The 12887-nt window shown below is 35.2% G+C and overlaps 2 protein-coding genes across 2 annotated transcripts; both read right to left on the bottom strand.

The window, feature by feature from the left end:
* Nucleotides 1–415: 415 nt before the first annotated feature.
* Nucleotides 416–6608, bottom strand: calr (calreticulin). Its single transcript, XM_067414116.1, has 9 exons — nt 6337–6608; nt 5862–5963; nt 3486–3689; nt 3313–3407; nt 3014–3223; nt 2696–2809; nt 2116–2259; nt 1912–2004; nt 416–1824 (listed from the first exon to the last, which is right to left on the bottom strand). The coding sequence occupies exons 1-9, from the start codon at nt 6428–6430 to the stop codon at nt 1609–1611; spliced, it is 1272 nt and encodes a 423-aa protein (XP_067270217.1). The 5' UTR covers nt 6431–6608; the 3' UTR covers nt 416–1608.
* An 864-nt stretch (nt 6609–7472) lies between these two features.
* Nucleotides 7473–12866, bottom strand: tor3a (torsin family 3, member A). Its single transcript, XM_067412728.1, has 6 exons — nt 12394–12866; nt 11884–12006; nt 11404–11669; nt 10976–11151; nt 9738–9862; nt 7473–9054 (listed from the first exon to the last, which is right to left on the bottom strand). The coding sequence occupies exons 1-6, from the start codon at nt 12557–12559 to the stop codon at nt 8807–8809; spliced, it is 1104 nt and encodes a 367-aa protein (XP_067268829.1). The 5' UTR covers nt 12560–12866; the 3' UTR covers nt 7473–8806.
* Between the last annotated feature and the right edge of the window lie 21 nt (nt 12867–12887).

Below are 12887 nucleotides of genomic sequence, written 5' to 3'. Positions count from 1 at the left end.
CCTCAAGATTTGTATAATGGAGGTTTTCAATTTGTGAGTAAAAATAAAGTCTGTGGTAAACTTATAGTGACTTTTATGTTTTAAATATGGTCATTTCTTTTCTTTTGTATTCATAAAATAATATAATTTTCAATATTATAGCATGAATGTAATGTACTAAACATAAAAGTACTTTTACCACAGACCTAATCTTACTCACAAACCTCAAACCAATATTCTAAAAAGTGTACAAGTATGTTGTGAAACTTGGTACATGTAATTATTTTACTAATAAGTGGAGAATAAAAAAGTATTGTTTCCAAACCTCTGAAGTGGAGTATTGCCACTTTCACGAAAAAAATACACATACTGAAAAAAATTCTTAATTTGGGCACCATTTATTTAATGTTCTCAAAAACTAGCCAAGACACATGTATATTACTCTTTTTGTAGTTTTATTATTGGACAACAGTCATACCAGAGCTTTTCTTCTCAATATGTCAAGGAACATCCTTCAAACACAAAAAATACAAAATATAGCTTTAAAAAAGGTCACAATCCGTTTTGCTGGGAGAAGTATCTGATTGAAGCAGTACAGCAGTGCAATATACACAATGGCTGTGAAATCGGTTGAAGTGTTACTAGAATCGGTATGAGACTTCCCTCTTACGCACTTTCAAGTTTTCCTCCCTCCACAGGTTCAGCCAGGCCCTGATTACCACATTTGCTGAACAAAAAATCATTCAGCAACTCAGTTGAAGCCAAGCAAACACACAATTTACAGCAACTCAGAGAAACCATCGTTGACATTGAGTTGCTTTTACCATACATACTGGCCAAACAATTAAATTCTTAATTTCAACACTTGGCAAAATGGGTATGTAAAAGTTTGCTTGCTGACCAGGGCAAGATCGAAACCACATCAGCTTATGAGATCCAGTGTGTTCAAGAAAGTATATGACCAAGAACCTGATCTCTGATAGATTGATATTAAGAGCAAGTATGAGGCTATGAATTTGAGGGTTGGGTTAAGATGAAACATGCAATAAAGTGAGGACTCTCTCAAATCCAACACACTCACATACAAAACTTTGTCAAGCCAAATGCTAGGAGATATCGAAACATCTCGCCATATTCTGCAACACAAGAATAATGACAACAAAATGTTGGCAACACTACCTAGAAATTGCTCTATATTATCAATGCAATATAGTAAATGTTCTTTGAGGTAATCATACTAGTTTTCTGAGAATTGTAGCTACCAGTTGATGAATTATGATTCAAGTTTCATGTTACAGAACTCCATAGCAAATAGGATATCTGACATAATGTAAACATGAGCATTGAATTTTTATGTATAATATCTCACAGACAAAGATGTGATTTTCTTGCTGGTTCCCTTCAACTCTCCCTGAATGAAAATGCTTGGGACTTTGCTTGACACCATGCAAATTAAAATAATGGAAAAAAATGTTAATCTATAAATAGGTTTGTAGTAGTGGAAAGGGACAAAACAATCTTGCCGGATTCATCCGACACACAACAAAAAAGGAATGTCCAGCATTAGTCCAGTTCTCTGTATTTAGCCCATTAGTCATGGGACAGGTCTTCACAGGTTCCTGTTGAATTCTACAACTCATCTTTGAGTTTAGAGTCTGTTTCCTCTTCGTCTTCCTCCTCTGCCTCCTCCTCCTCCTCCTCTTCCTCTTCCTCTTCTTCCTCCTCCTCCTCCTTATCTTCGTCTTCCTCTTCATCCTTCACCTCCTCCTTTCGTGTCTTTTCCTCTTCCTCACGCTTCTTTCTGTCTTCCTCTTCTTGACTTTCTTTCATTTTCTTCTCAGCATCCTGAGAAAAACAAAAACGTAACAAATTACTTTCAAATTAAGTGGAAAATAATTTCAGAGGAAGCAATAATAAATCAAAGAATCGTACCTTTGTGGCACCCCAAGTCTCATTGCCAACCTCTTCTGCCAGTTTGGGGTCATTGGTAATGAGAAAGTTGTCAAAAATGGTGCCAGACTTCACCTAATAAAAAAAAATACAAGGAAATATGGTTTAAAAGCACATCAATAAACATTTAATATCTGAAAACTGTAATTGCCTTTGGGATTCAAAGTAAGAAAACAGCTAATGTACCTGCCATAAGTCCAGTCCAATCACTCCGATACTATCGTATTTATAGATTTCGTTGTCAGCAGTGTACTCCGGGTTATCAATCTCAGGGTGCACCCATTTCCCCTTGTAAGCAGGATTGTCAATCTGGCGGGGTTTCCACTCACCCTTGAAAAGATTAAAAACTTCATTTAGAATATAAAACTGCAAACAGACCCAGTATTTACTGTGACAAGGCCATGTTTTTTGGTATAATCATCTTTGTTCAATATTTAAATCAGTTTGAAGTGGAAATTCACACCATATATTTTCTAAATGTTATTGATTTTATTGTGAATGAATTATCCATGTATGTCTTTCATTAGTATATATTTTTGTTATTTGTAGTTCTTCTGACATATGGACATCTCCAATCAGCCCACATAAACCCCGCCACTTTCTTACAATCACATTCAAATCTATGTAAGCTTATTATTGCCACAAATAAAAAATAAAAGATAATTGTGACTCACAATTTAGTTCATATATTGCAATAGAAATTTGCAACATCGAGTTTTAAGATCAAAACTGTGAGATATAAACTCAATTAAAGAAACGTCTGTACCTTGTATTCAGGATTGGTGACCATGGGCGGCTCCCACTCCCCATCCATCTCATCATCCCAGTCATCAGGCTTCTTGGCATCAGGATCAGGGATATTCTCGGGTTTGTCCCATTCCTACAGAAACACACAGACAACGTTTCACAAAGCTGGAACATATAATTCAATACTTTATATAAGTATTTGTTATTAGTTGTTGCAATAATTTACTAGGTGATCTGTACATGTTTACTCCAAACAGAGCCTTATATAAGATGTTAATCTGTTTTGCGACAAGCAAGATCTGTTTGGTTTCTGAACAAACAAGGACAATGTCCTTACCTCTGGTTTCTTGTCCTCAGGGTCATCGATCTTCTCTCTCTCGTCCCAGTTCTCAGGCTTTTTCGCTTCGGGATCCTTGATCTTTTTGGGAGGCAGGAAGTCCCAGTCTTCTTCCAGAGATCCAGACTCTACCTTCTTATTATCAATCTTGACTTCATAAGTGTTGTCAGGGTTGACAATTAACGTGTAAAGGTGGGTGTATTCATCATCCTGGATGACAAAATACATGGTATATGAGCTTATAGGACTGGTGTCATGGAGCATTATGGGGAGAAAAAAAAAGTGAACAATAGGATTACCTTGCATCTAATGTCTTTGTTAATCAAATGATTTTTGCCTTTGTAATGGAAGATTACATGGACTTTCTTGGTGCCAGGGCCACAGATGTCAGGACCTAGAATAGATCACACATAGATCACACACAGATTTAAGATCCTCATCAATAGAGACAAGTGGTTAATGAAATACTTACCAAACATGATATTATAGGTGGAGTCTCCATGCATATCTTCCTGTTTGAGGTCTGATGGGAAAAGTTTGATGTAGCCTCCACCACAGTCAATGTTCTGTTCATGTTTAACAGTGAACTGGATCACGAGGGGCTGATCATCGTTGTTGAAATCAGCAAAGCGGGATGATAGTGCATAGAAATGAGCATCCTGACTGGTCTGAAGACCTGAAAGTTCACAAAATGACACCTGAGTAATAGCAACCATAACTCAAACTTTATATATATTATAATCACCACTGAAATCATCTGACAAATAGAGTGACAACGTTACTAATGTTTATTTTGATCATAAATCTGTTGATTAGAAATTATTGTAACAAATTATAAACAGAATTGTGATTCCACATTCTGCCCAATGCTGTGCAATTCAAAGGCAATGAAAACTAATATGTATTTATATACTACGTAGAGCTATATGCAATTAAACATTATGTGAAACCAGTTGAAAGTTAAAATCAGTAAATTAAAAATGACAATAATGAACAAATGCTCAGATTAAATGTTAATTGGTTTTCTTCAAGTTAGCAGGAAAACACATTCAATCATCTAAACATATAACTTTATTCCATTATGATATTTTCTTTACTCTTACTGCTTTATTGAACTCAATTACTTGCAAGTTTAAACATGTAACATTTAATGTTTAAAGCTACTGTGTAACTTTTTTAGTTTATTCTTAGCTAAAAACACTTAGTTCTTTTAAAAATATATGTGCTCATTAATGTATATTTACTTCTTTCAAGTAATAAAGTATTCTCGTAAGTTTATAATATGCCATTGAAAATACATACGGGTGAGGGTTCGGATGCCGGTCGCCATGTTGCCCCTCCATCTTGAAAGTACATTAGCCATAGAGGGACATACCCGTATATTCAAGCTTTGCCTTTCGCGTTTTAACACTCGATGGCAGTCATGAACGAGGTCGAACTGGAAGCCATGTTAATATTGGACTAAATCGGCCACCGTAGGAGTTAAAACGAAATCGGAATTGAGAGGAACAGAAACTAATATTCACTGGATGGTCATATACCTTTACACCGCTAGATGGGGGAAAATATCACACAGTGTAGCTTTAAGAAGAAAAATGCAATGCATATTTTTTGTGCTCTGTGCACAGTCTGCAGATGTCATTAATCAAATTCATTGCCAGTTATCTTTATAATCAGTAAGTTGTTGAAGCCCTACTGATGAGTTGAGTTTCTGTCCTGTTTTGAGGTATTCCTGCTTTAAGTATTATAGACCTTCTTGGCTGCAGGTGGTATTAAGGGGAGGGACAGTCTCATTTTAGAGAGCATCTGACTAGACAAAAATGTATACAGTGCAAGATGAGTCATTAATATTATTGCACACTTTTTCCAGAAATAAAGCCACAATATGTAATTTTTCACCGCCAGAGGCCGATTATTCAAAGCAAAGGGGTAGTTTGATGACCGCTTGATTTTGTGGAGCTTTTATTATATGGAGCATTTATTAAAGATGGCCGCTTTTGCCTTTTCCGGCCATGCGTATTTTGGGTAATGCATCGCTGTGTTATCATATATTAGATACATTATTTAAGTGTGTTGAAAGTAAAGTTATAATGCTACTATGTCCATTCGCTCAGAGGCTACTATGAGACTTGTTCACACTGCGGTTAAGTGTTGAGCTATATTATTCGTTTTCTGTCGATCAATGCATCCAAACATTTTTCTTCTATATAATATAATATAATAATAAAGCATCTTTGGTTTTTCTATGGTTTCTACAAAATAACCGGAAATCGAGGGTAACATGGATGTTGTTATTGATAGACGGTTAAAATTGCGAATCTCTTTGGATTTAAACATTCTTGAAAACATTTGGCGTAAGAACACAAGTGGACATAGTGACATTGTTCTAGTGGTTTTTGGATATTTTAATCCAAACATTGTACATCTTGTGCCTTTAATGTAAATTATGTCCAAGTTTGAGTACAATAGAACGGCCTCAAAAGCGAACAACTTTTTGATTTAATTTGGTCTTCAAATCATGATTAATCTTGTGACAAGGCACACTCCATTCCTCAATTTCCTCAAAAAGCAGGCCAGTTGGACTAGCTAGACATAGCTCTACTAGATTTAATCTGTGGCAGGGCAACTGGGGTCTAAATTACACGTGGCTTTGAAATGTTTTGAAACATAGTAAATATCAGATGGTGTGACATGCCTGCAGCTCAGTAGAGCAGAGGGCATTACGTCACACACAGTAGCCCCTCCCCCGCGTATCATGCGTAAAATAATGCAAAAACAGAGGAAACCACAAATTCAAGCAAAGCAGTATCAATTATCTCATGCATGTAATAAACAAAGCAACACTCACCCTTATCTTTCTCGGCATCGCCATAAAATTTGCCTGCAGTGAGCACAAACTTCCCGTAGTCGGATTTATGCTTGGATTCCACCCATCGGCTCCTCCAGGTGTCTGAAATGTGCATGTGACAAATATGAAATTAAAACCATTATTAACATGCATAATTATGAGTAAATTCTGATTACATCAATGACTTTTGATCAACCGGCCATCACCCTTGATCATTTGTTATAAGAACCCATTTTAACCAATACTTTACTTTTTAAATGATTATTATTATTATTATTATTATTGTTATTATTATTAAACAAATCATTGTGTTGCCATTGTGTTGTGTTGCATTGCCAAGCCATTACAATGGCATATGGTGACTCCATCACATATAATGTCAAGTCTAGGGGACTCCTCCAACAAATGCTTGACAACCACCGAGAGCAAAAATAATATACAAAAATTATCAATAAAACAAATGTTTCAAACTCACCTCCGTCTTCAAACTGCTCTCGGAAATAAACAGATGATTCTGCAGCTATTAAAGCGATGGACACGGCCATAAACAGTAGAGATAACGCTGTCATTTTGCAGTAAAATATATTCCCCGTTTAGGGAGGGCAGACTAGTAAAATATAACGAAAATGTGTTTTAAAAAGAATATTAGGCGTGTATATTATTAGCTCTGTTTGGCTCTTCACATGCCTGCAGAATCGCTGTGCGCTGCTATCATTCGCACAGTTTCTCCTCTAGACTGGGAACAGATGGCTGGCTCTGATTGGACGGCGGTTGGAGACGATAGCGTCACACTGGTCTGCCAATCAGATAATTTGCGGAATGCCGTGGAACATCCTTTCTGGCCAATTACAGCGGACCACGCGTTTGGCAGACACTAGTGATGGGAAGACTCATTTCAGTGAATCGGTTCAATGAACCAGTTCAGAAAACTGATTCAGTGCTTGCTTAAATTCTCCAGCAGGGGTTATTTTACAATATCTATAATCTTCCAATAAATCCACATGTAGGTACATAATACTGTTGTGCAGATTTTAAAACCAGTTACACGCGGTTTTCTATTAAGTTTACCCTGTTTTTGCACGTTTTTAATAAAATGTAATTTATTAAAGTCTGTCGTATGTTGATGAAACTTTCATAGAATTAAATTGTGATTATTACTGTATATTTCCAGTAGTTTAATTTCTGATATTCTGTTATTAAATAGATAAATTACTGTTGACTCGAAAATTATGCTTGATAGGCTACAGTTCGATTCGTAAATAATTGATTTCTGACCCTATGCTTCTGACTCATCATTCTTATATGAACAAATTAGCTTAGACTACAACATATTTATCCATATTCGAGAACGACTCGTTTCTTTTAAATGGGTCGAATCTTTGAACCTGAGTCGCACTTGCTTGGTTTAATAAAAAGCTGTGTCAGTAGATATCATTCTTATATGAACAAATTAGCTTAGACTACACCATATTTATCCATATTCGAGAACGACTCGTTTCTTTTAAATGGGTCGAATCTTTGAACCTATCTACTGACACAGCTTTTTATTAAACCAAGCAAGTGATTTAGTTGTTTGCAAAATCTATAAAGAAATAAAGTCAAGAGTTTTGAGAGCTTGGCACATGTAACTTTTATTTCTTTCACCTCAAATATCAGTAATCAGTAACGAGGGCATTTAAAAATGTCCAACTGGTGTCTGTTATAAATGGGAAATGGTAATGCCGAATTTAAGCTTGCTCAACCCAAAATAACAGACAATAGGCACCTCTTTTGGTATTACTTGCCTGATATTATTTGTAGACAAAACCTTTACAAAAGTTTATAGTTTTAGCTGGTGACATAACATTTTGTTATTTTAGTAGCAGTAACAAGTAAAGTCAAATAGCTAATGTGCTACATAAAGCAAGGAAATGACCAAAGATGCATTTACGCAAAACAACCGTGATTAGGCTACAGTGAATAAAATCTGGTTCATTTGACAAACGGGCAAACTACATAAAAATACATACAGGCTTTTGAGGGGAAAAAGTGCATTACATCAAGCCTCAAATGTAAAGCAACAACTTCTTCAATCTCATCTTTTTTCGACCTACATACAATTCAGTGGCATATTCATCTTCATCTATTCCCCAACAACTCACATTAACATATTCATATCAGAATGTTTTCGAAATGGAAAAATCAATAAATAAAAACAAAAGTGATCTTTAATTGAGTTCCAATTTTTCAAAAAGACAACACCTTAAGATACTCAACAAACAAAAAGTATACAATAAATGTTTTAAACAAGTTCAAAAATGAACAACGTTCTTAAACAGCAACATTTCAGATTAAAAATAAAATAAAATATATATGTAACTGCTTAGTGGCATAAAGTCGATTACCACATACAATTATTTAAAATGGTTTTTCAGTTTGTGAAAACAAACTAAAGTACATTTGGCAAAATATTTACATGGAAAGCCCAGCAGATCCAATCAATTCCCACTTAACATTTTTGTCCCTATTCAATATCCTGTTTAGCCCAGAAATGGACATTACGGAAAAAAAAACCTTCCCAAATGTTAGAAACCTGTAAACATTGTGGTTCTGCCTTCCTGACTAATAGCCTTCCATTGTAAGTGCCTTACTGTAAATGCAATTTTTAAAAAAAGAAAGAGGTTAAGTTGCTTAAGTTCAGATCAATACATGTAAACTGTAATGTTTCTTGCTTGGGAAGATCATAAAAAGATCTTAAAAAAATATCATTACAGTAGGGTTCGCCATGAGCAAGCTCTTCTGTTCCTGTCCTATCTCTCAGAGTGTAAGATATAGAGTTGAAACTTTGTGTTTTCTTTCTGCATTGTCAATGTTTTATCATTTGCATTTCAGATATCAGCAGTCATTTCTGCTTCATTCAAGTATATTCTGTTTCTTTGAGCTCAGTGATTCTATGTTGTGCTCCGTTATGGTAGAAAGAAATTGATCCTTTGAGGAATGGATTTGCAGCCTTGTGCAGAGAAGAGTTTCTCCTCCTTAGGAACATACAGCATGGCTTTGGCCACTTCATCCAGAGTTCCCTCATCTGGCTGAAGGCCACGAGCTGCATATGCATCATGTGCACACAGTTTCACATGCCGGTACTCCAGCGGCAAGAATGGTACAAAGAAGTCAATAAGATGTCCTGACATCAGCTCGCTCTGTGCAAAACCTCCTGCACAGGTAAAAAACTGTTATAATAAAAATATCAGACTAAAGATATGCATCTGCACTTATAAAGCTGTAAAATCTCTGAGACATTTATCCATGTAAAATGTCAAAACAACACAGCTAATAAAAATATAAAAAATACAAAAATGGTGAACCATCTTACACAATGGTGAAAAACACAATCATATGTGACCACAAAACCAGTCATAAGTCGGACGAGTATATTTGTGTCAATAGCCTACAATATATTGCATGGTGATCGATATAATCGATATAAATTTATCATTTATCAATATAAATGATCGATTTTTCTTTTATACCAAAAAATTCTTAAAATATCAAGTAAAGATCATGTTCCATGAAGATATATTGTACATTTACTACTGGAAATATATAAAAACATTTATTATTAGTAGTAATGTGCATTGCTAAGGACTTCATTTGGACAAATTTAAGGCAATTTTCTCAATATTTTGTGGGGGGGTTTTTGCGTCCTCAAATTCTAAATTTTCAAATAATTGTATCTCAGCCAAATATCCTATCCTAACAAACCATACATGAATAAAACTCTTATTTATTAAGCTGATGCATAAATCTTAAATTGAACAAAATTGTGGTCCAGGGTCACATATATGGAAATTTAGCAACCAGATTTGATCTGTTATTTGTTTGACTGTGTGCAGCTACCTTCGGCCTCCATGGCTTCAGCCCGCAGAAGATGTTCCAAGTCTTCCATGCCGATATCTTCCCTATTCTGGCCCGAGTGCCAGAAATCCAGTGCCACCTCATTGATGGCAGCACCACCGATATTGCTAAAGCATGACATTAAAGAAACAGCTATTAGTTGTCTGTTGTTTGAGTTCTTTGGCAGTGTTCTTCTATATATATATATATATATATATATATATATATATATATATATATATATATATATATATATATATATACATATACATATATATATACATATATATATATATATATATATATATATATATATATATACACCATGGAATTAAGACAGTGCTTAAACAGTTGTGGCCAAAAGTGATACCCAGGTTAGGTTTCCTTTTTGGCCACTACTGTATATCATACATTTACATACACCTTGTAGAATCTGGAAAATGTTGAATCATAAAATGTATAATATTTATTAATAGCACTTTTAGCATAGCACTTTTAGCATAGCTTATAATAGATCATTGAATCTAATTAGACCGTTAGCATCTCGCTCAAAAATGACCAAAGCGTTTAGATATTTTTCTTATTTAAAACTTGACTCTTTTGTAGTAACAGTGTACTAAGACTGTGTACTAAATAGATGCAGCGGGTGCAATGATATTACACAGCACATTGCACAGTGTTCTGGGGAATATTTTCAGGTGCTGTGTAATATCATTGCGCTGCTGCACCCATGGTAACACAGCAAAGTTCCTTGATTATTACGCAGGAATGAACCATATCGGTCTAGAAAATCACAACTTTTTCTTATTACACAATGTTACTACAGAAGAGTCAAGTTTTAAATAGGAAAAATATATACCTAAATAGGACCTAAAATATGTTATTAGGTAATTTTTGAGTGAGATGCTAACGGTCTAATCAGATTCAATGATCTATGCTAACCTATGCTAAAAGTTCTACCGCCAAACCCAGAGATGGGCTGAATGGATTCGAAAATGGTAAAACTCAACTGTATAAATTTAGCGGATATATGTATATATATATATATATATATATATATATATATATATATATATATATATATATATATATATAATGTTTATTTTTTCAGATTCTGAAAGGTGTATGTAAACGTATGATGGTTATTTATTTGAACAGTTGCCTACATTCCAAGATCCATGCTTAAAAACAAAAATGTGTTCCATGGACAGCTAATGGATGTATGGAGCCAACACACCAACCTGAGGAACAGAAATATGGCTCTCCTATAGCTGACCCCATCCACATTATCATAGTGGTCCATGTAGGGCTTTATGGCGTCGATGAGTCCTGGATGAAGCTTTTCTGCTTCATCAAAGATAAAGAGAGTCTGTGGGCAACGCAGAACCATGTCTCGAATGGCTTCTCTCAGCTGGCCCTAGTCACAAACACACCCACACAGATACAAACACTGTCTGTGAAGTCCAGGATTCACTAACAAGTATGTGCAATTGTGCATATTTCAAAATTTAGACAGGAAAGAATAAAGTATCTCTGTTCGATGAATCAGGTTTTTTAACCAAAATATCCAAGTGTATCAAGGTTGAATTGCATAATCATACAATCGTACCTAAATCAACAAACGACTACTGAATCAGACCAAATGACCAGGACAGCAAACTTTGCTCACCTTGTACACGTCCACCAATCTCGCGTGAGGGAAGTGGAATGGGGCAATGAACAAACGCACACATTCACTCTTTATACCATCCCGGTACAGGTTGTCTGCTACTATCCGGGCTACAAAGTTCTTGCCTGTCCCAGACCACCCATGAAAAGACAGAGTCAGTGGTTTGTTGGACTCAGGGTTTTTGATGAATCCTTGAATAGCTTTCAGAACCACAGACTGGGCCAGGTGCTGCCCATGGAGCTTCATCTGCAGATCTCTCTCCAATCCTTAACATATATCCATAAGCATGTCAAGAGAAAAAAAATAAAACAAAATTGATGTATTCAACAAGATAATATAGCTGAATTTATAACCACAAAAAGTTATATCCAGTGATGACAAAATGAATTAAGGTTCTCACATTTTTGACCAGTGTATTATTTCCACGAGCATAAATATTGTTCACATAAAACAATGTATGGATGACACTGATGGCTCTACCTGTGATGTTATTTGTAATCCTACAGTCCCCTGAATCACAGCACTGACCCAGGCTGCAGTACCAAGCAGTCAGCATGCCAGAGTAGTACTGGGGAAACCCTGACCAAATGTCCCCAGTAGGCACTTAAAAGAGGTGTGTGTTAAATAAGTCTGTAGTGGGTTACATTTGCCATTACAAACACTGTAATTATTCAAAACAGACACAAAATGGAACAGTTCATCCAAAGCGACTTACAAGTAAGAAATACTACAACATAAAAACATTTTTATTATAATACATAAATGTACATTTCATTATTTATTAATAATGCATTCATGGGTTATGATTTATTTAAAAATGCATTTTTGCAAAATAATTTGCCGCGAAATACAAACACGTTGGTTATCCATTACAATCTAGAAATGCTACATATATATATATATATATATATATATATATATATATATATATATATATATAAAACAAAATGTATACTATTATACTATATATATTCTGTATTATACATTTACCTTGTTGTGTCGCATCATCCTGGTGTGGTTGACAGTCTCCTTCCCATATATTGCAATAGATGTAATTAAAATAATATGTAGAAACATTTGAAATGCTGTCGAATTGAAAAAAATCCGCATCAGCCGAAACAGCCAGGAGTGAGAGTAAGATTACGATTGAAAACATCGGTGCCGACAGAAAAATAGATCTCGCAAAGACTGTAACATTGAGCTATTAAATGTAACTGCAGAGTCCATATACATTGGAGTCTTGTTGACTGGAGGCCGCATCAGAAATGAAAAGAACTGAATCGAGACGTCACGGTACATTGTAATAGTAGAATGAAATGGGCGGGGTTTAGACACGTTAAATTAACAGGATTTTCCCATGTATCCCTTTATTTGATAAAATCAATGACTATTAAAACCTAAATTACAATTAGGACTACTAAAATATCAAAACTCAATCGTCTCTTTCAAATTTAACTTCAGAAGCACGTATACCGTGTTGTCAC

This window comes from Pseudorasbora parva, chromosome 13 (assembly GCF_024679245.1).
Source record: "Pseudorasbora parva isolate DD20220531a chromosome 13, ASM2467924v1, whole genome shotgun sequence".
NCBI classification, from domain to species: Eukaryota; Metazoa; Chordata; class Actinopteri; order Cypriniformes; family Gobionidae; genus Pseudorasbora; species Pseudorasbora parva.
The sequence above is the reverse complement of the archived record's forward strand: the minus strand, read 5'-3'. Positions and strand labels throughout refer to the sequence as shown.